Below are 24,738 nucleotides of genomic sequence, written 5' to 3'. Positions count from 1 at the left end.
TTAAACAATTTGTTTTCGGTCTTCCATTAACAGTATGATCAGCCATTTCTGACTCAGGAGATTTAACCCGTCTTTGTAGCTTTTACACAGTCTTTTACCCTGTGAAATTTTCAAGTGGGTCTCACTTCTCCGTCAGTCTGATCAGCAATCAATTCGTCATCACTTTCGTCACTTTTTTCTAGGTTTTCAAAATCTTCAAGGACGATGTAAGTCCATTCAGGGCCTCTGAATTTATTATTCAGCCTTTTCAGTTGTGGACTTCTCCTTCTTGGTTGTATTACAGACTGTTCAGTTTGACTAGTTATTTCATTAACTTGTTCTGGTTCCTCATATATAAGTTTTAGACGAAGTCTCAATCTTTTAACAAACCTGGGCCACTTGTCTCCTTTTCTGAGACTTTTAGCTGGCACTGTGCTCTGGCCTTCTTCCCAAGCTCTTTTATTTTCATTCAGTTGTGGCACATCTATTTAAATGCTGTCTTCTGTATCCCTCTCTATCTGACTAGGTCCAGGTCTTATTTCTGTTTCTTCTGCCTGGTTACTAATCTGGCCTTGTTCAGGTATCTGCTGAATTTGACTTTGATTTGATTCACCGTCTTCTTCCTGAACACATTTTTCTAACCCTATCTGGTCCTGCTCAAGCTCTGTGAACCCTTGATTTTCTTCTGCTTGAGCTTCTGCCCTTTTACCTATCTGTCCCTCCTCAGACTCTGGAGCTGTGACAGGTATTTGGAATGTCTGAGTATTTTGATTTTCCCTTATCTGATCCTCCTCAAGATTACCATTGGCTTGAATTTCTGTAATCTGAGTCCATTCTATCTCATCCTTACTATCAATCTGACTGTCTAGATAGGTTTGACTTCTGGTTCTCACGTATTCTGCAGGTATCTCAACTACTGGAATCCAATCATCTTGACTGGTGCTCGGTTGTTCCTCTTCAGCTACTTCAGGATCGATATCTTGAGACCCCTCAGCTGCACAACCTTCAGCTTCAGTTTCATCAGGCTCAGTCACTCTTTTTGTATGACTGGCATGGATCCAATGTGGAACTCCTTCGCACTTTACAGCTGTGGTGGTAACCAAAATCACTTGACGTGATTTTCCCCACCTCGGTGCAAGGCAAGATTTTCGTGTATGTTTCTTTAGCACTACCCAATCACCTGGGTTTAGGTCATGTGCTGGTGTTGCTTGATGGCGACAGCGTCTTTCCCAACCTGGTGAGAGGTAGAACACACTTGGTCAGCCAGTTCTTTGCACTACTCTAGTACTAAATCATCAGATATATTTATCAGTTTGTGTCCTGGCACCCATGCTTGCCTCATTGCTCTTCCCATCAGTATCTCATGAGACCTCAAGCCTGTGGTCCGGTCTGGAATACTTCTGAGTCCCATCAGAACAAGAGGTAAAGCATCTGGCCACTCTAGTCGGGTAGACTCATAAATCTTTCCCAATCTTGACTTGATTGTGCCATTCAGTTGTTCTACCACTCCAGAAGCCTCTGGGCGGTATGCACAGTGCAGCTTTTGTTTAACATTGAATGCTTCACAGATTAGACTGATTATTTCACTATTAAAGTGTTTTCCTCGGTCTGATTCAATTGTTTCTGGAAAACCGAACCTCAGGATGAGTTTTCTAAGTAGGAGTTTAGCTACAGTGATGCTATCATTCCTACGTGTGGGGTAAGCTTCCACCCATTTTGAAAATAGGCAGACGATGACAAGAATGTATTTTGGTCCTTGACAAGGGGGTAACTGAATGAAATCAATCTGTGATCGTATGAAGGGACCCTCTGCCTTCCCAATCCTTCCTGGTAACACTACAGTTTTCTTTCCAGGATTCATCAGCTGACAAATTAAACTCTTTGGCCAAGTGATTCTGCTATGTTCCTGAATCTCGCATTGAACCAACTCTGTCTGAACAATCTAATCATGGCATCTCTTCCGAAGTGGGTATCTCTGTGGAACATCCTAGCCATAGGAGCAAGCATACAGTCTGGAAACACAGGCCTACCATCAAGGTAAACAATGACACCGTCCTCAACCCTTCTCTGACAACCTATCTTTCTCCATTCTTCCTTTTCTTTTGGTTCTTCTTCACTTTGTAAATCTCTCACTTCTTCCCACTTTCTCACACCTTCAAGCAACATAAGTTGGCAGCTGTTTTCACCTACTTCAACATTCTTGTCTGCAGCCATTCTGAATTTAGCACAATGTTGGGCTAACTGGTCAGCATATTGATTACCAGCGGTAACATTGTCATTTCCAGATTTGTGAGCAGCGCACTTGACCACAGCCACTTCTTTTGGTGATTGAATTGCTTCAAGTAAATCCTTTACATAATCACCATTTTTGATTGGAGTAACTGAAGAAGTCAGAAACTCCATTTGCATCCATAATTGGCCATAGTCATGCACAACCCCGTAACCATACTAGCTATCAGTGTATATGGTTACTTTCCAATTTTTCCCAAATTTGCAGGCTTTTGTCAGGGCAAACAATTCAGCTACTTGTGCAGACTTGATTCCAGGTAAATAGGATGCTTCAATTGGACCCCCCAAAGTACACACTGCTTAGGCGGCACTTAAGCCTCCTTCCTCATGTCTCATACATGAGCCATCTACAAATAGCTCATATTCAGAATCAATTTATGGCTCTTCTCTTATGTCAGGATGTGGTTTTGTACTGTATTCAGTCAAGTCGATACAATCATGTTCGACTTCTCCCTCTACTGCTGCAAAGTGTGAATCAGGTAGCATTGTTGCTAGGTTCAAGATATTACACCTAGCGATGGGTACATTTCCTGCACCTACAAGGATTCGCTCATACTTAGTCAGCCGACTAGGAGTGAGATACTGGGTTTTGATCTGGGTTAACAAAATCACAACTGCATGTGGAACATACACTGTCAGTCAGTCAAATATCTTTATTCGATTGTTTACATATAATAATCATAAAAGTACATTTCATAACATAAACATTTGACACAAGATATAATTATAAAAAGGAGTCACTCTTTCATCATCCCATTCTACTGGGTCTTTTGCCCTTTTCTTTGTCATTTGTATCAATGGCTTTGCTAGAACTGCAAATCCCACAATCCATTGCCTGCAGTAACCTACAACTCCAAGAAACATTATGTTCTCTTTCTGAGTTTTAGGTAAGTTCATGTTTTTAACTATTCTGATTCTTTCTGTAGTAACCCTACTGACACCTCTTTCTATCTGGTGCCCCAGATATTTCACTGATGTTGTGCAAAACTGAAATTTCTCAGGTGACACTTTATGCCCTCCTTCACCCAAATGATTCAGCAAGGCAATGGTATCAACAACACAGTCTTTTATGAGTTTTAGATGCCACCAATAGGTCATCTATATACTGGACCAGGACTGGCTCTCCGGGCAGCACCTAGGACTCAAGGCACTTTTTCAAAATCTGATAAAAAATCAATGGACTCTCTGTATACCCCTGAGGAACGCAGTGCCAGGCGTACACATGACTGTCAAATTCAAAAGAAAAAATAAATTTGCTATCCGGGTGCAATGGAATCGAGAAAAATGCATGACACAAGTCTATTACGGAAAACCATCCAGCCTCCCATGGTATCTGATACAGAATCACTGCAGGATTTGGCACAACTGGACAACTTGGGACAACAATCTTATTAGTCTTGCGAAGGTCTTATACGATCCTATACTTGCCACTCGGTTTCTTTATTCCAATTATGAGTGAATTACATGGACTGCTCATTATTTCTTGTAAAATACCTGCTTCAACTAAACGCTTTATTTCTGCTGCAACACCTGCTTTTATTTCTGCGCTAACTTTGTACTGTCGAGTATTGGGTAAACTGCACCTTCCTTCACTGTCACTTTTATAGGATCGACATTTGCCATTAATCCTACATTTTTTCCAGTAAAATCCCATACGTTAAGACTTACAGTTTGTCGTAGTTTTTCTGGTAAGTCTTCTATAGTCAACTTTTTATTTTCAGTTTCCTGTTTTGCTAACATTAATTTATAAACACTGTCTTCATCTGGGGTTTGTATCTCAACACCGCTTGGGGTGCAGAAAATTGTGCAATTCATTTTGCACAATATGTCTCTACCTAACTGGTTCACTGGACTTGAATCACATACAACAAATCTGTGCATTTCTTTAAAATTGCCTATTCTAACTTCCATTGGTTCCGTAACTGGGGTACTAATTTGTTTATTAGAAACACCCACTACTTGGATCGCTTCTCCCGAGAGGGGTAGGTTTGGAACGTCCGCTGTTCTCACAGTAGAACAGGTAGCACCAGTGTCCAATAGAAAGGTGACATCATTTCCTTCAACCTTTCCTTTATGTATTGACCCGACTGATCTACCGGGAAGGAGGTGCCAAGTACGCACTCCTCGTCCTCCCTTCCCAGGCACCGTCAGTAGGTACCTTCACTGAAAAACGTATCACTCAAAAGATATTGTGATGTCGCGGTGTCTCTCCTTTCACTTTTCTCCCAATTTGTGGTATCCACACTTTGGTGTGATTTGCTTCTATAATTTGGCATAGGTGCAAGGGGTAACTGTTTTGTATTACCTGCTGCTGTGGCTTCTGTGGCACCTCATTCTGCGTCTGTGGATTCAAATCATTAGTTTGGACAGTGTTATTTTGCACAGCTTTACACTCGTTCTTTCAGTGCCCCAACTTGCAACACCCGTGACAGGGGAATTTATTTTTTGCTTCCTCCCTATTAAATGTTCCCCTTGGCTGAACCCCATTACCATCACCTCGATTCTGATTATTGTTTATTTGCCTCAATTGGAGCTCCTGTTGCTCTGCTAATTTCACTTGTGCCCACATAACTGTTTCTTTTAACTCTTTTCGTTTATTGTCGAGTTCATCCTCACAATATTTCGCATATTTAAGGATTTCATTAATCAGCTTGGCCTGCGAGCAAATCTTATGATCCTTAATCCATTGCGAAATTTCTGGCCTTAATCCTGACACAAACCTATAGATGAAATGCGTCATGTCCTTCATATCAATGTTATCCAGACCACTGTACTGTTTGAACACCTGTAACAGTCGTTCATAATATGCATGCACAGACTCATCTTTATTCTGGGTAGTTCTATCTATTCTAGTCGAATCTGTCTCTTTTGCAGGCACCTTCCCTTTCAGGTAGAGTATTACCTGGTTATATTTTTTCATCACCTCATCAGATGGTGCCCCCGTCTTTGGGTATTCATCACTAGGCCAATCAATAGCAATTTTACATTCTGTCCACAAATCCACAGGAACAACAATGTCGAACAATCCATCTAAATCTTTCAAAATACATTTTGAAACCTTTACAAATCTAACGATCTGTCTGTATCATTCTACAGGTTTTTCTCGAAGTTTTGGGAAATCATTTGTAAAAGACAAAATATAAATAGAGGACTTGCACAGCGGTAATTCAACCTTTGTATTCAACAATGTACTTTTGTAGCGTGCGAGCAGGGTTGGACGCTGTCTGTGCCTGCCAGCGAAAATTGAGAACTAATACACAGCTCCTCCCATTGGAAGGAGGCACCCTGTTGCACAGCTTTGTGATTCAGACGTATCAGTCTTTCTGATTAGTCATCAAATTAATTCTTCCTCATTTTGGGGTTCCAAAAAGTATTTTATTTTTCATCAAGGTTTCCATAAAGTATAAATTTCTGATTGTATGTCCAACATTAACACAATCCAATCTCATTCCTTCCCCAATGCATTTCGGGCTAATAAGAAAGCCCTTCCTCAGGGGACAACTCTACGAAAAAAGGAACAAATCAACATATCACTGTGTGTAGCGAAAAATTACTGTACATACATTGTTCGACCTCACTACATATGCAACCATCATGTCAAGTTAATCAAAAAAATGCCAGAATGTCCGTGTGGAAGTTAAAAAACCATGCGTGTGTCATTATGTGAAGAAGCCTAATCCGCGGCGGTTCAGAACCCCGATGTGCTTGTGAAGATCAATCCAGTCAATCAGCAAAATACGTGTTAAAACAACCTGATACCACAGTCACCGAATGGTGTGTTTAGAAAAAAGATCCGAACATTTTAGAGTGCATTAAACGTGAGCGGCATACTCACGGACTGTTTATATGAGCTGTGACGCTGTCTCTGCAACAGACCAGCGCGTGTTAAAAAATGAAGCGTTAAAGCATTCAGCTCATTAGTGCAGTATAGCGTGGTCTCGTGCAACGAGTACTTACTAGGTGATGTAGTTAGAAGCGCGCATAGCCGTTGGTCTGTCGGGAACCCCGGAGGTGTTCTCCCTAGGTGCTGTTTTTACCGGCTCGTGAGTACATGCAGAAAGTAAGAACTGACTAAGACCCAAAACTAAACAAAAACGCGGCGGCCATATTGAGTGAGTGAAGTATTGAGTGTGAATCGGATATGTAAACATCAAAAGTGTGGTTGTTTCTAATGGGATTCAGGTACTTTCAGCGGAATTATAATACAAGAAAATTTTTTTGAAACATTGCAGGTTACAAATAACACAAAAATTCCATTCGATCATTAAGGCCGTGTGGCTGCATCGATGCCATATAGCGAATCCAAAAGTTTTCTCTTTTGAGCAATGTCTGTTTGTTGTTATGAGTGGGGATAATCTGTTCAAGGATGACAAATTTCAGTTGAGCTACAGAGTGTTTTTGTTCAACAAAATGTGCAGCCACAGTAGATTTCAAATTTCCTGTTCTTATATTGCTTTTATGCTCAAGTAGACGAATCCTGATCTTCCTCTCCGTGTGTCCAATATAACACTTGCCACATGGGCACTTGAGCATATAGATTAAATTGGCTGAATTACAGGTGGCATTCACTCTCAATTTCACAGGGTGACCCTTCATTGGGTGACTGATGGTATTCCCTGGGATACAATTATTGCAATTACTGCAATTGTAGCAAGGACGTAGGCCTCTGTATGTGGTGGATTCACTTTCTTTTGTGGGTTTTTTCAGAATTTCCTTCGAAAATTTGACGATTGCTGAAAGAAACACACTTCGAAAAATTGCCAACAATCCCGACATAGTATGTCAGACAGCTGATAAAGGTGGCGCGTTAGTCATCATGGACGCCAAATTTTATCAAGATGAAGTATTGGCTCACACAAGCGATAATAACACTTACGCTCCTTTGAGGGCTGATCCCACCAATGAGTTCCTGATGACATTACTTGATATCATCAACAAAGCATTTGATAAAGGAATTATCAATGATCGGACACGACGATACCTAACACCGGAGAATCCAAAACCACCGACGCTATATATGTTGCCTAAGATGCACAAGCATCCAACTAGACCACCATTTAGACCGATAGTGTCCACCAAGGGATCTATACATGAACACATCGGCAAATTTTTGGATAGATACCTTCAACCGTTTGTATTGAATACTAGGTCACACATAAGGGATACAACAGATTTCCTAGTGAAATTGGAAGAAGTGATCAAAGCATCCCATGATGAAGATTTGCTAATGTGTACAGTGGACGTATGTTCACTCTACACATCAATACCGCACGACATGGGCATAACTGCCATTGAACAAGAATTGGCTAATTCCGATCTGGATCCAGACATGAAAACACTGATCATGGAATTAATGATTTTTACACTCTTTCACAGCTACTTCACGGTGTTCAATCAATGGTTTCACCAACTAAATGGGACCGCCATGGGAAATTGTGCTGCGCCGTCCTATGCGAACATTGTGATGAAAGTGTTTGAAGAAACACACATCCTCAACCACAACACTTGGTTAAGACATGGGAAAATCTTCTTGAGATTTATCGACGACATTTTCATTCTTTGGAAAGGAACAGAGTTGGAACTAACAGAATTTCTAAATACATGGAATGGCATTAACCAGCGAATACAATTCACTTGGAACATGGATAGAACATGCATACACTTTCTGGATGTGGAGATACAATGCGACAACAGAAACTGGAATACCACAATTTTTCGAAAGCCTACTGACAGGAACTCACTTTTGCACCACCAGAGTTTTCACAGACCTGGGCTGAAACGCAATTTACCCTTATCCCAACTGATGCGTGTGAAAAGAATAGTATCCTCGGAAAATACTTGTGAACAAGAAGTCACCAACATGGTGGAAAGATTCAAGAATCGAGGGTACCCACAACAAACCTTAGACATAGCAGTCAGCCGAGTCGGAGACATGAAACGAGAAGATTTGCTACAACCCACTGTCAAACCAGCAAACACCAGGATGGTGGTGGTCTCTAAATATAGCATTCTGAGCAACTGTTACAAGAACATCATCCGCAAACATTGGGCATTATTGAACTTTGAACCGGATTTCAGAGGTATTTTTGATCAACCACCTATGTTTGCATACACCAGGGGTCGCAATTTGAAGGAAGTTCTGAAAAAACCCACAAAAGAAAGTGAATCCACCACATACAGAGGCCTACGTCCTTGCTACAATTGCAGTAATTGCAATAATTGTATCCCAGGGAATACCATCAGTCACCCAATGAAGGGTCACCCTGTGAAATTGAGAGTGAATGCCACCTGTAATTCAGCCAATTTAATCTATATGCTCAAGTGCCCATGTGGCAAGTGTTATATTGGACACACGGAGAGGAAGATCAGGATTCATCTACTTGAGCATAAAAGCAATATAAGAACAGGAAATTTGAAATCTACTGTGGCTGCACATTTTGTTGAACAAAAACACTCTGTAGCTCAACTGAAATTTGTCATCCTTGAACAGATTATCCCCACTCATAACAACAAACAGACATTGCTCAAAAGAGAAAACTTTTGGATTCGCTATATGGCATCTATGCAGCCACACGGCCTTAATGATCGAATGGAATTTTTGTGTTATTTGTAACCTGCAATGTTTCAAATTTTTTTTCTTGTATTATAATTCCGCTGAAAGTACCTGAATCCCATTAGAAACAACCACACTTTTGATGTTTACATATCCGATTCACACTCTTAATACTTCACTCACTCAATATGGCCGCCGCGTTTTTGTTTAGTTTTGGGTCTTAGTCCGTTTTTACTTTCTGCATGTACTCACGAGCTGGTAAAAACAGCACCTAGGGAGAACACCTCCGGGGTTCCCGACAGACCAACGGCTATGCGCGCTTCTAACTACATCACCTAGTAAGTACTCGTTGCACGAGACCACGCTATACTGCACTAACGAGCTGAATGCTTTAACGTTTCATTTTTTAACACGCGCTGTTCTGTTGCAGAGACAGCGTCACAGCTCATATAAACAGTCCGTGAGTATGCCGCTCACGTTTAATGCACTCTAAAATGTTCGGATCTTTTTTCTAAACACACCATTCGGTGACTGTGGTATCAGGTTGTTTTAACACGTATTTTGCTGATTGACTGGATTGATCTTCACAAGCACATCGGGGTTCTGAGCCGCCGCGGATTAGGCTTCTTCACATAATGACACACGCATGGTTTTTTAACTTCCACACGGACATTCTGGCACTTTTTTGATTAACTTGACATGATGGTTGCATATGTAGTGAGGTCGAACAATGTATGTACAGTAATTTTTCGCTACACACAGTGATATGTTGATTTGTTCCTTTTTTCGTAGAGTTGTCCCCTGAGGAAGGGCTTTCTTATTAGCCCGAAATGCATTGGGGAAGGAATGAGATTGGATTATGTTAATGTTGGACATACAATCAGAAATTTATACTTTATGGAAACCTTGATGAAAAATAAAATACTTTTTGGAACCCCAAAATGAGGAAGAATTAATTTGATGACTAATCAGAAAGACTGATACGTCTGAATCACAAAGCTGTGCAACAGGGTGCCTCCTTCAAATGGGAGGAGCTGTGTATTAAATGACAAAATACCCTGTCAGGACCATCGGACATGTACATAACCTCCACCTGGTACCTCTCTCATGGGGCATTCGCCACTGTACCTGAGTGACTAATTCAAAGGAAAGATTCATTTCACACACTGCGAGTAAATCCCTTCTGCTTACTCTTCATATACTACGAGTAGATCCCTTCCATCTACCCTTCACGCAAGCATTAGAGAACCTGCTACTCCTTCAGACTTATCCACTCCAGGATATACTAAGGCCAAAGTTTCATCAGCGAACCCCTTTGCTACCAATCAAGCTCAGACGAACCTGCTACTCCTTCCGTGTGACCCTTTCTAGGTGATATCACACTAAAAATTTTGCTAGCGAACTCTTTGCTATAATTTATTCACACATTCACACAGAAAAATCCCTAAATAGTGCTTCCGGTTTTACCTAACCTTGCACTTATTTCATTCAGGTAAGTGACCTCACTGCAGCGTGGCTTCCATTTACCACTCGCTATTCTGCCCCCGGGGATTCCAGACAAAACATATAACAGGTACGAATCTGTCTCTTTTGCAGGCACCTTCCCTTTGAGGTAGAGTATTACCTGGTTATATTTTTTCATCACCTCATCAGATGGTGCCCCCTATTTTTGGGTCTCTAGGGTATTCATCACTAGGCCAATCAATAGCAATTTTACATTCTGTCCAAAAATCCACGGGAACAACAATGTCAAACAATCCATCTAAATCTTTCAAAAGACATTTTGAAACCTTCACAAATCTAACGACCTGTCTGTACCATTCTACAGGTTTTTCTCAAAGTTTTGGGAAATCATTTATTAATGACAAAATATCCTGTCGGGACCATGGGACATGTACATAACCTGCACCTGGTCCCTCTTTCATGGGGCATAATTTTTCTACCTTTTCTGTCTCTTTTAATACATATTCTGAAACAGTTTGTTTTGCTTGAGCCTCTTCTTTTTTCTTTGCCCATCTAGTTTTCAATTTTTCTAATTCTCCCCACTTCTGCAATAATGACATCAACTCCCTGATTTGGACTTTTTTCCCTGATGCATTCATGTTTTCCAGATTTTTGTCAGAAAATTCAACTCGATTTGGTTTTCGTAACACTTTTGATTTGCCAATGTCAATTCCCATACTAGCTGCCATATCCATTAATTTTTCATGAAACACTTTTGTATTTCTAGTAATGCTTTTACATATAAAGGTAATTCATCTTCACTGAATGTATTTAATCTGTCCAATCCCACATTTGCAGTCATCATTTCCTCTAATGCAATTCTTAATTTAAATACATCTAATACTTTTGGCTGTGACTTGGGTTTCTCTATTTCTCGTGTCCATCTCTCTATTTCTTCTGGGGTTACTACTGTGGCACTTCTTGTACCTGAAGATGTCTCCATCTGTACTTCTCTAGAATTAATAGGAGTGGTTTTCCTGACCGAGTCACCCACTGGTTCTCTTATGGGCAAATCCATCAGGGAAGTCACTGACTCACATTCCCTTGCCCGATCATCAACTATTAAGGGCTCTTTTCTTGGCTGAACCACAGGTGTAGCCAGAACGGGAGTTTTAGGACTAGCTTGCTTGTTTCCGTACAAAGGAACAACTGGGCCAATAGTTACCAGAATTGTCAGAGCTTCAGTACTTGTAATTAATTGGGAAATTTTCTGAATTAACTCGCTTCTTTGTTTATTTAATGCTTCTCTTTCCCTGTCTTGCAGTACTTTTTCTAACCACTATACCACTTGTGGAATCAAAGGTGGTTTCAAAAACAGAGCATTTTGGTTAACTGTACTGGGTACTTCATTATAAGGTGGTGGATTTTTCAAGAACAAATCTTGTAAATAATCATCATCTGACTCAGTGCTAGTCATTAAATGTTTTGTTTTCTCAGTCTTTTTACTTCCAGTGGGTTCTTCTAAAGTTAATACAGGATATAATCCTTCCACTAACATGGACTGTCTCCATTGTATCATTAATTTATCTCTTGTATCTTTTGAAATTCGGGGGTAAAACCTACTCCAATTACCATTACTTCTGGGTCTATCTCGCTCAAAATCCTCAGTTTCCCATTCCTCCAATGCCTCATACTGCGTTAATCTAGGTCTGGGATCTAATTCATTCATGCGAGTTCTCAGATTGTGTAAAACTCTGACATAAAATGTACCATTTTCTGGAAATGCTAAAACACCATAATCTTTTGTGTACTCCATCAAATTTTCTAACAACACACAAGTGTGATAGCCCCTTTCTACCATCATGTATGATGCGGGCGTATTTGGTGGTTGAATGATAATTCCTTCTCTTGTTTTAATTACTTTATCTTTCTTGTGAAAATTCTTCATTCTTTTAATGAATGACATTTTTCTCTTTCCTCCGTACATATTAAAGGGTCTTCCTCTTATGTGCTGTTCTTGTGCGAACCCTAAATATCTCCTATCAGGTCTATTTCCTACTAGCGGACCTATATGCCACCCGAATCTTCTAGATATTCTCAATTTTATTTACAAATTATTCCAATACCAGCGCATTTTTTTTATTTTCAGCAACCAATCAAATTTTAGAATTCAAATAATTTCAACCAATGGTTGCGTGGCTTTTCTCGTGCGACTAGTTCCCACGCTCCTGTGCTCAAACCTCCTTTACAATTATTACCTCAGCTACACATCCGCTGTCTCAACCAATGCCAGCGCGGCTCTGAGTGACGTCAGCACAGCTCCGCGACTGACTCCCTCCTTTGCAAGGTAATATGAAAACTTAATTTTTTTCACTTTCAATGCAGATTTTATTATTTAAAAATGTTAAACATTTGCCACTGTACCTAAGTGACTAATTCAAAGGAAAGAATAATTTCACACACTGCAAGTAAATCCCTTCCACTTACTCTTCATATACTACGAGTAGATCCCTTCCGACTACCCTTCACGCAAGCATTAGAGAACCTGCTACTCCTTCAGACTTATCCACTTCAGGATATACTAAGGCCAAAGTTTCACCAGCGAACCCCTTTGCTACCAATCAAGCTCAGACGAACCTGCTACTCCTTCCGTGTGACCCTTTCTGGGTGATATCACACTAAAAGTTTTGCTAGCTAACTCTTTGCTATAATTTATTTACACATTCATACAGAAAAATCCCTAAATAGTGCCTAACCTTGCACTTATTTCCTTCAGGTAAGTGACCTCACTGCAGTGTACCTTCCATTTACCACCCGCTATTCTGCCCCTGGGGATTCCAGACAAAACATATAACAGGTTCGAACAATTTTGGTTAATACATAAATCAATACAATTAATACGATGTCAAATATGCAAAAATATTTTTCATTAACCAACTAAGTAACTACCTATCTTAACTAAACCCTAATCATCATGCTGCTACCAAAAGAATATACTGATAGAGCTCGCAGGTCACCCGACTCAGTTTACCATACTCACCTGAGCCCATAAACAATACTCGTGAGTTTAATCAGGTAACCTGTGCACTTTCTCTAATCAGTGATTTATAACTTTCTTTTAGGACCTATACCATTGGCTTACCAATCCACGTCACTGGTACCAAAAGTCCTAAGGGATCAAGGTGTTAGAATAATAGGTAGAAAAATACCATTTGCACTCATATAATAACCACAAATTTGGAAAGTTTTACAATCGTTATCTAAATTTCTTAAATGGTCATGATCCAATAATTAAACACCTAAAGATTTTCAATTATGAAGATCAGAATTAATGTATAACTATTCTAAAGATATATTATACTAAACATTTGTCAATAAGGGAAGGAAAGAAAAGGAACATGAAAATAATCAAAAAATTTGGCATTTAACAACAGGGAAGGGTAAGAAAAGGAACATAATAAGCAATCGAAAACCTTTTATGGTAGGAAGGGTAAAGAGAAGGGAAACCAAGCAATGACAAACCCACACAGATTTATATTTACCTAGAATGGTGTGAAGACCAACCCTGGCCAGGGGCTGGACAAAGGACAGAAACCCCAAAAGTTGCAGTCGCCAGTAGGCTTGCAGGTGCAGATTTAGAATCAGGATAGGTAAAGCCAAATTGGATCAGGACAGGACCACCAAAGGTTAAGACCGGCACCCGCAGTTCAGTTGCAACACCTGCGCTACTCCCTCTCTGCAGCTAACAGCCAGAACCTCTAATGGGTTATCGATTTCCCGACAAAGTGCTTCGCCAGCACTTCAGCTTCCCAGAACCCTGATTGGGTCAGCGAATCTTCTGACAGAGTGCTCCGCAGCACCTCTGTTCTCTATCACCTATTGAGTGTGTTGGGTCAGTGACAGGTCAGCTATTCGGACAAGTCTGACAAATTAACTAACTAAGCCTAGCCTAATTATATTCTTTTCCAGGTCAGTGTACCACCCCCCAATGTTGAAAGTGTAAGAATCCCCAATTTTGATTGGGCACACCATATCAAAATGAAACTTTTACCAAAGAATATTATAATAATATTCCCGCCCATCAAATTTCATTTTCTCATGTGCTTTTTATTCCACCCGGCAGTGAATGTATCAATAATGATTACAATGTAGTCCATTTTTTAGTTTATCTTCCTTCACAGGGGTCAGAAGTTGACCTTCCCAGGAACATTTTCTAGCAAGTCATGACTTGGCCGGGTTTCAATGCCAATGCTTCAGGGTTTTGTGTTCCTTCTGCGCAGATGCAGATTCTTTCAATATAGAGTTCAGCGTCAGGCGTCAGGCCCAAATTGATTTCCATGTAAGAATATAAAAGAAACAGTTTGAGAACACAGAATAAATGAATGCACTGTATACCACTTATCTCTATCCTATTCCCATTACTTTATTTTTAACTATTGCAAATGTAGGATACTTGTAAAGCGCACAGCTGCCCATCACCGGGGCGTCCCAGCGCTGTATAACGCTGTGGAACCCTTCCTGGCTCTCCTTGTGAGATGCCCCTCATGGGCACCCCCCAAAGTGAAGCCAGGCATCCCAGTGTTGTAGGGGCCGTTGTGGAGATTAAGCAAGCTATTGCCCAGAGTTGCAGCGTAGGACTCCATGATTAGAGTAAGCGCAGAGGCGAGAATTATCCAGTCCGCAGACAAATGAGCCCAAGACCCTGCTGCATTGGGAATTGAACCCTGGTCCCGGGCCAGATCTCTGCATCAGGGTCTGCCGCTCCAACCATTTAGCCACACTCCTCCACATTGCGTTGCGGTTAAGCAGAATGAACAGCTTAGCGAAAGCAGCAGTGCAAGCTTCATGTATGCGGTTACACAGAGCAGCCATATTTAGTTCTAGTGTGCAAAAGCGAAAGTTTCCCTCCAAGCGAAAGATACGCCATGTCACGTGAGTATGACAGACGCATGCGCAGTACGAAATTCCGTGTAGCAGCAGCCATTTTAGTGCAAGCAGATTATCGTTATAGAAACACATATGCAAGCTTCTTCTAGATACCCAATGTTTATGTGACATGCGATATTAATAGAACAAACATGTTGATTAGTATATTAACGTTATGCCGAGAGGACTGAGTACAAGCAAGTCGCTTTACATGCGAAACCTTGCTCCATCAGTACCCTACAGAGTTTATGGCATACACAGTACCTGAGCATGATCTTGCCGCACCGCAGTCACTACCAATGGTGTTATACAGGACACAATCCTGCCCGCGGGCGGGAGTTGACACCGTTGAGTTCGATGTTCTATTCACTCCCTCAGTTCCATTGATCAGGCACACAAGAATTTCCTTTACTTAGGACAAAGGCGTGTGTGATAGACTTAGATTGATCCAGCTTACTACTGTCGGAGCTGCATTCCCTGACGGGGTATTCATTTAGCCACAGCAATTATTTGAGGAGGACACAGTGAACCTTTTAAACCGATTTACCTATTATTAGCTTAAAGCAGCCATGCGTGCCTCTTATGCCTCCTTCCCTGCTGCGCCCCCTACACTGCCTGGGCTTAAGGGATTCTTACTGCCCCAGAGATATCTGGGAACCATTTGGGGCCTATATGCACTTGCGTGGATTAATTGAAGAAGCTTCAGATTAGGCTGAGATACTGTGTTGCGCTGAGCAGCTCTCCCTCAATAGATAGAATTTGTACACTGCCAACGATTGGGAGATGGCTATCCATGGATGGAAGCTAAGTGCTGGGCTCATGGGCTCAGGCAATTGTGCAGTTAGTGTTTGTCTTCTTCATTTCTCTGCTCGTTTCTCTTCTGTGTTTTCTTTCTTTTTCATGTTCTCATTATTTACCAGGATTGCTCGCCTACATGATGTAATGGAGATGTACTGCATTAATAAGTTGAATGTTTTCATCTGGATTTGTAAGATGTACAAGTAACGAAGGCTGTCCTCTCTTTGATGTATGCACTCTGTATCTTTTTGCTGAAAATAAAATAACCAGAATACAAAAAACAAATCATTGAAATTTTTGTATCTTTGAAGAGGGAAACAACCTTTACAACCCAACTTTTACAACGCTCTACCATTACAAAGAAACTTTTACAACGCAACATCCATTACAACGCATGCCATTACAACGCAACCATTACAACGCATGACACTAAAACGCATACCACTACAATGCATGACATTACAACGCAGTCATTACAACGCATACCATTACAACGCATACCATCACAACGCATAATAACCTTACACTATCCAACACTTACCCTACTGTTGCACCCCCTGGAGTTAGAATAGTAATTTTTACCCCTTCACTATCCAACACTTACCCTACTGTTGCACCCCCTGGAGTTAGAATAGTAATTTTTACCCCTACACTATCCAACACTTACCCTTCTGTTGCACACCCTGGAGTTAGAATAGTAATTTTTACTCCTACACTATCCAACACTTACCCTACTGTTGCACACCCCTGGAGTTAGTATAGTAATTTTTCCCCCTACACTATCCAATACGTACCATACATGCAATGTAATGGTATGCGTTGTAATGGTATGCTTTGTAAAGGTAGTATGCGTTGTAATGGAATGCGTTGTAAAGGTAGTTTTTAAAAATTTGTTGTAATGGCATGCGTTGCAATGGAATGCGTTGTAATGGATGTTGCGTTGTAAAAATGCGTTGTAAAGGTATGCGTTGTAAAAGTATGCGTTGTAACGTCATACATCCCTTTGAGGAAGAATACCAGAGTAAAGTTTTAGGGTAACCTCAGTAAATTTCACTTGAAGGGTCCATTGTTTTACACTACTCTACTTTGCATGTACAGGGCACTTTTTGGACGGGTAATTGACTTAGCAATGCTGTACTTTAATAAATGTTATCTAACCATCTTTGTTTTTAAGGTAATTTGTATGGACGGGGCACTGATGACGACAAAGGACACATTCTGGCTTTACTGAATGCAATTGAAGCAGTTCAGGTCAATGTACGTTTCCTTTTTTCAATAACCCAATTAAAAAGATCATCTTGTCCATTCTGAGGCAATTTCTTACAAATGCTATTGATTATCTTTGGATAGGTACTCCCCATGAATGTGAAGATCATCATTGAAGGAATGGAAGAAGTTGGTTCCGAAGGTTTAGATGAACTTATTAAACAAAAAAGAGACACTTTTCTCGCTGATGTCGATTACTATGTGATTGCGGATTCACCGTGGGTCAGCAAAGTACCAGGCATCACATATGGAGCACGAGGAAATAGTTACTTTTTTGTGGAGGTATAGTGTAGAAGAACACTCTGATGCATTTTATTCCAAGAACAAGGTACAATGAAATCTTATCGTGTATTGATGTGTAATTTATCCTTTAAGCCTGTAGTAGTACCTGCATCCATCCGACCAGTGTGTTGATTTTATGCACAACACTTACATAAACCAGCATTAGCTTGGACATCAAGACTTAGAATTAGCAATGTATACAGTGATATATCATATGAAAGTAGTGCAAAGCCCTGAGCTATATTTTCAGGATCAAAGCTGGCACGGCACCAAAGTACCTCCAAGCATTAGCCCATCCCTACACACCCAAACGGAACCTACGGTCACAAACCGCATCAAACTTCTGTCTGCCTAGGTTCAAACTCGCAAGAATAGGAGGCAGATCTTTCTCACACCTAGGACCTTCTCTCTGGAACACACTCCCTCCCCACATCCGCAAGGAGGAAAACTACACCAGGTTTAGAAAAAACATCAAGACCTGGTTGTTCAACCAATTAGATAAAATTCATGCGAATCCCATACCACCTACTATGCTGCATCACGGCGCCGGGAAACCCTTCTTGGGTAGCTGTGTGCCTTATAAGCTTAACAAATAAAATAATAAATAAATAGCTACATTTACCAGCAATACTCTACTAAAGGGAGCACGTTTTATCAAGCATAAATGAATCAAAGGCTGAGGTGAGTTGCTGAGGTGCCAAACGGGCTTATTGATGTGTGCCCTTTTGTTCTGGTACATGTTGGACTAATGGCCACATTACGAGTATAGCACCATGTGCTGCATTCTGAGAGGCGCAGTCAGACCGCCAGAGGACCTCCGCCTCTGCCGGAATCCAGGATCCCACGGCATGACGGTCTGAAGAAGGAATTTTCTGGCAGTGCCGCAGCAGGACTACCGAGCATATTCCGAGTTGCCAAGCCACGACCATTTCCATGGCTGTGAGCCTGCCATAAGAAGGGTGGCTGTGAGGCAACTAAGGGGACCATTTTGGGCGACCATCCTGCCTCTAGGCCAAGGGGGTACATGCGGGGGGGCACATGTTGTGTCCCCCTGGATTTGTACCCCCAAATCCTGCACTGTATGGTATATATGCCACACTGTGCAGTAACATGCAGCCGGAGCACTGACAGCGGCTGTCTGCATATCAGGCTCGGCTTTGAGCCTGACAGACCGCCACTGTCAGACCACCAAAACACCGCCCTCTAGACCAGGATTCAACTCTTAATCTGGCTGTTGGCAGCACCATGGCTTTGGCGTTCCAATTGCACATGGCACATTGCACCATCTGCTGTACGACCGCCAAAGCTGTAATTAGACCCAAGTGCTCTTGTGGATGAGCATGAGAATGCCAGGCAAGAGGTTGGTTTTTAGTAGGCGTTAATTTGTGAAAGAATGAGTGCCTGTGCCCGAAGCTCTGCTCAGAAGTCCACGGCCAGTGCAATCAAATGGCGCGCTGAATACCAAGGCTGATAGTCTTAAACCACCTGATCCCTCTTTTTTTTTTTTTGTTCAGGAAATTTTTATTAGGCATTTTAAAAGTAATACAGAAACATGGCATAAATAATTAGGTAAAAATACATAAGAATGTAATATGAAAAGCCATGACAATATCAAAAGAAGTATATGAGAAAAAAGGGGGAAAAGGACAGTACAGAAGGAAGAAGGAAAAAGGAAAAGAAGAGGAAAGAAAGAGGGAGAAGAGGAGAGGGGAAACAAGAAGGAAAAAGAAAAGAGAAGGAAATATCATGTGGGATTAATAGTACGAGGCAAGGGAGAAGGATTGGAAGAAAGATAATATGGAATATTTGCATGCCAATGATTTCTTGTTCTTCTCAATTATCTTTTTTAAATATATTTTTAGGTTCTTTATCAGATGATATGAATATTGGTGTATCTTCTTCTGCTAAATTATTAGACCTGTTTATTGCTCTTGCATTTAAAGTTATTTTATCGTGTTGGAAAGATAATTCTAAACTCTCTGTCCATACTTGGTGGAAATATATTTGTGATGAACATAGAATTGCTATCGCATCCTCTACCTCTGTCCCTCTAAAAATTAAATCTGATCTATTATGGCTCCCTTTCACTTCTTATCTTTCTTCCAATCCTTCTCCCTTGCCTCGTACTATTAATCCCAGCTGATCCCTCTTTAATTCATGCCAGGCACTCCTTGCCCTGTTTCTCACTCTTGAAGGTTCTTTCTCCCTTTGTGACGTTTTTTTCTGTTTTTCTCTTACTCAGTCTTTCTGCTTTGCTTTTCCCTCTCTTTCTCTCAATCAATATCTGATAAAGGAAAATAAGCTCAGGTCCCTACATTTGAGTGCTGTAGGCTCCAAAGGCAACCTTTGTGTAAAATAACTGTGGAGATGCTCTTTTTGCTTTGGCTTTTCATGACTTTTCGGTTTTGTTTTCATATTTTTACATGATTATAAAGCACGCTCAGTCATTATGATATCTGCACTTGGCACACCTAAGATATGCTTGGCATCCATTATGTTTTAGAGTTAATAAGAGAGAGAAGACCCCACTAGTTCCAAGGAACAGGGTACTACAGACAGTCAAAGTCAAAGGGAAATTTTAATTTGTCTTTGGGTTCCTCATGTTAAGGAGAATACCCAGTCAAGAGAGGATTAGATTTGTTTTTTAATAATAAAGAAAACATATATACGTTACATTTTAGTTGTTGGCAAAAAATTATTTTTAGTTAATGTACCTGTATCACAGCTAAATGATATCTGTGATATAGAAAATTCTTTCACTATAAAGCTAGTCCACGGAAATTCCTGTTGACTTTGACTGGCATCCATTATGGCCAAGTAGAACATATGGGTAAATAGAATGCAACCATTATATATAAACATATTTCATCAAAAGCAGTAGGATGCTATGACTCAGATATTATTGGTTGAAAGCGCACCATGCAATAAGTATATGTACAGTATTAGATTTTGAAGATTCATCCACAGATATGAAATTGTTCCAAAATCTCATGTTTATTAATCCAAACACATGTTAAGCAATCTGGTTAAGCAACAGGTATAGGCGGAACAATCAGAATTGATGGGATTGTGGGGTTCAGTGGAAAATAAAAGCATATTTGATATAGAGTCACATAGGAGGCAATGATGTAACATAGGAGCAATCTGACAATCAGTCAAGCCAGACTTACAACAGCTACCACAGCCGATACGTGTATCATCAAAACTCATTTTTTCAAGGCTAATGATAAGTTGGAGGTAAGTAATGAAATCGAATTCTTGCGCACGAGTCATCAAATGAGCATGTATAGAGGTATACAATCGTGAGATGGGATGAAGATTGGGTAATGTTCAACTGAGACAGTATGGAATTAGAAGACCTTAAGTAACAGAACACATCAAGAAGTGCAAAGGTGTGGTAAACTTATAGGGCCTGTTGTAGTGCACAAACGTGGTCTAATGGGTAATGGCTTGTACTTGGAAAGAGGCACACCATGCTCCAATCATCCTTAAACCTTCAAAGGTAAAGCAGACCAGGAAATGGAATGGAGTAAATTCTAAGACAAAGAGTTGAGTCTGAAGTCAATAGCTTACAGGAACTCATTCATGAATGATTCGCACAGTTTTGGTATAACACCATTTCAAGACAAAGAAAGTCACAAAAACGATCCCTGACCCACAGAAGGCCTTCTGTGCTTGAATATGAAGTCAGGGGTCTGCGAGGGAACTGGGCTCAAGTTTTATATATGCTTTAAGAGGCAAAAAAATGGACCATCGAGAAATCTTTGCACAAAATAAGCGGAGTCTGATAGAGAAAATATCAATTTGATGAAATTCAAACATTGAGGTGATGATCCTAAAGCTCTGATGTTACTCCACTGAGGCCTTTGACTCTTGGCCCCTTTCCACTTAAGAGAAAAGTGAGTGAGAGAGAGAGCTGTGCAGGTATGTCAAGGGTAGTACTTTACAGTAGCATTTATATAGCACTTCATAGCCCGTTATTGGGTGCCAAGGTATATTTTTGTGTGGGCAGCACATGACTCTATGGGGGAGTTCATGATTAGCAGAGTGTTGTGATCCCTTGAGGTAAGCATTTTGGTGTTGTAGTGAGTGACCAAAGAGGAGTTTTTTTCCTGTGTTTGGGTGTAATGACTAGCAATGTGATGAAGGAGGTGTGAGAGATAGATGCACAACATGTAATAGTTATTAGCTGGTGGTTACAATGTACTTTTCATGTACCAGTTTATATTTCATGACTTTTATTAAGCTAGATGCAGGGGTCTGCATGGATTGTTTGTGAAAAGTGTGGGAGCTGCCTTGGAAGTAACAACACATATATGTCAGTACACAGCACCATCCTAGTGGAAGGGGACGCAGAGTCCTGAGTGTGTGTACACATTAAAAGGGTGGTAATCAAAGCAGGCTCAGTAATCCTTATGCACAGTGCCCGAGAAAAAGATGCTGTCAAAGCAATCAATCAATCAGCATTTGTATAGCACAGCACTGTCACTCCTAGGGGTATCTGGGTGCTGTGGATGAAACGTCTCTGGGCCCGATTCTAATCTCGTGTGGAAAGCAAACCGCACGACTCGTGTCCGAAATGCTTTCCATACGACTCGTGTCAGGGGAGTCTGACCGAACAAGTACGATGCAGTAGAAAGCATCCGGACACGGATCGGTTGGACTCCAATTGACTTCAATGGGAGCCTGTGTACGGAACGCGTACACAGGCTCCCATTGACAAAAGGGGTGGTTAGGGATCATCGTGCACCCTGTGGTGCCTGCCACACTGTGCATAGTCTGAAAGGGAGCACCCACGGGCATGAATCGGAGGGCCCCCGGTGAAGGGGGGCCTGCTATGGGCCCCAAAAGACCGATTCCGGCAGCTTTATCGATCAGGGCAAAATAAATCATAAAGGATGTCTGAATCGTTCATCATACTTGCTCATGCGGAATCTGGCTCCATTGCACCGCACGATTAGACTACGAATGAGACGGACTGACAAGTCCAGCTTCGGAAATGAGTCGGTCGATGCAGACGAGATCTCCGCATCATACTTGGTTGTCCAGAACGGGGAACAATTTGGTTGGAAACATAGACTCCAAACTGGATGTGTACGTTCCGAAACCCATCTGGAAGCCTTCCTAACGACATCGGAATCGAGCCCTCTGTCGAAGTGCCAGGTCCGAAATGTGAAGAAAGAGGTAAAATAAAGGTCAGATATTAGCAGAGATAGTCAAAAAGAAAGGGCGAAAGTGGGTAGAAAAAGGCAGAAAAACAAGCAGAAAGTGGGCAGCAAAAGAGATGAAAACGAGCGGAGGAGGCACAAACCTAAGGCAGCAGAGGGTAGCGGACTGCAGGCAATCTGGAAACGAGATCTGTCGAGAGGGAGCTTGCCTGAGGAACTACTCAAATGATTATGAGCACTGGTAAAGCCAAATAGGCTTCACCTTTTAATTAAGTTTGTCAGCTTTTTGGTTTTGCCAATTGTTATTGTCTACGCTGTTCCACATCGACATAAGACAAAAGTGCCTGTTTGCTGAAGCAGAACCTCATTGTCTAAAAAAGCTTGATGATGAACATTCATGCATGCAACATCACTCATGGCCACATATATGTCTTGATGTAACAGCAGTTTCAGCATGATGATGTACGCACGTACATGCATCAACATGAAACAGCCATTTTGCTTTGGTTTTAGTTTGCTTTTCCAAGATGCCTTTCGCCCCTATTGGAGGTTTAAATTATGAAATAAATGAAAATTGAGCCAAAGTGAATATTTTAAGGAAAGGAGTGGCCCAGCTGTAAACTGCAGTTGCCGGGCTAACAAAAAAAGAAATTAAATGTGACTGGCCTTGGGGACAAGGGGGCACCAGTCTTATGGGTGTGAGAGAGTCAATGTCAATGAGCAGCAAGAGCAGCAGGCAGGGACAATGGAGGAGGTGAGTAGAAGAGTAGTATAAATTAAGAAAAAAAAGATTTAGTTGTGGAAGCAATGGAGGTCAGGGAGCATCAAGGAGAGTCTTGGAAGTAGGAATGTGATGGGTACACTAAGACACACACGCTTGCATAAAGTGCTGCAAACAAAAGAAAACATGTAGTTCCTGTGTGATGCTGTGGGAAAATACAAGTTTTCTTTTTAAAAAGATGGGAAAGAAGCTATGCTCTAGCGAAGGTACAAACACCTTTAAGTAGACTATGCAGTAAAGTGAGATAAATACAGTTGGCCAAGCCCTGCCTCTTCATAGCAAGATTCAAGTGTTTCAAATTATTCACACATCATTAGGGCGGGGAAAGCATACATGACGCAACAGTGGTGATATAGGATAAGCAAAAAGGGAATATAAAGAGGGGTTGGTTTTATTTCCGAAAGGAAATATGATGAAAGAGCTAATGATGGTGAACCGGTGGCATATGGCAGGGATTGGCTGAAATCCAGTGGATTAAAGGCAGATGCTTGAGAGGACGGAGCCACATATATCAAATGTAATGATGAAATATGTCAATTGAGAGGAGAAAATGAAACAATTGGAATGGATAGGACTCTTAGGCCCTTATTTAGAGTTTGGAGTATGGTATACTCCTTCACAAAGATGGTGGGTGTCCTGATATTCATATTGCAAGTACATTATAGCCAATGGCACTTATAATACAATGGACAATATATATTTCTCACATTTTGACAGAATATAACATCCAACAAACTCTTACATATTAGTATTCTTGTCAGGAGGAAAGATGCTGTATTTTGATATGAAAGGAAAAGTACTCGCGTTAGTAATCTTCCATGGTGTTTTAAGGCTTTGATTTAATCAATAAAGATTCTGTAATGCAGTCTTGTCTTTAATTAGTCATTGTTGTTTTATCTGAAGGGGGTAATCTAGTGTTTGGAGTGCTGCAAACAGGGCTTGTGCTTGGGTTACCTGGATGCATGAATAGAAGGCATCTGGAAATGGGGGAAACAACACTTACAACACAACTTTTACAACGCACTACCTTTACAACGAAACTTTTACAACGCAACATCCATTACAACGCATACCATTACAACGCAACCATTACAACGCATGTCACTACAATGCATACCACTACAACGCATGTCATTACAACGCAGTCATTACAACGCATACCATTACAACGCATACCTACACTATCCAACACTTACCCTACTGCTGCACCCCCTGGAGTTAGAATAGTAATTTTTACCCATACACTATCCAAT

At 41.0% G+C, this 24,738-nt stretch overlaps 1 protein-coding gene across 1 annotated transcript in view; it reads left to right on the top strand.

Annotated features, from left to right (window-relative positions):
- The window catches only part of LOC147722777 (cytosolic non-specific dipeptidase-like), a 504,245-nt gene that overhangs the window by 260,657 nt on the left and 218,850 nt on the right, over window positions 1–24,738 (top strand). Inside the window, exons 5-6 of the mRNA XM_086965241.1 lie at window positions 17,163–17,245; window positions 17,339–17,536. Of these exons, the coding sequence (XP_086821367.1) occupies window positions 17,163–17,245; window positions 17,339–17,536 (281 nt within the window). The remainder of the gene's footprint in view (window positions 1–17,162; window positions 17,246–17,338; window positions 17,537–24,738) is intronic.

This window comes from Lissotriton vulgaris, chromosome 4_1 (assembly GCF_964263255.1).
Source record: "Lissotriton vulgaris chromosome 4_1, aLisVul1.2, whole genome shotgun sequence".
In the NCBI taxonomy this organism is placed as follows: Eukaryota; Metazoa; Chordata; class Amphibia; order Caudata; family Salamandridae; genus Lissotriton; species Lissotriton vulgaris.
Note: the sequence above shows the minus strand (reverse complement) of the source record. Positions and strands in the feature narration are given on the sequence as shown.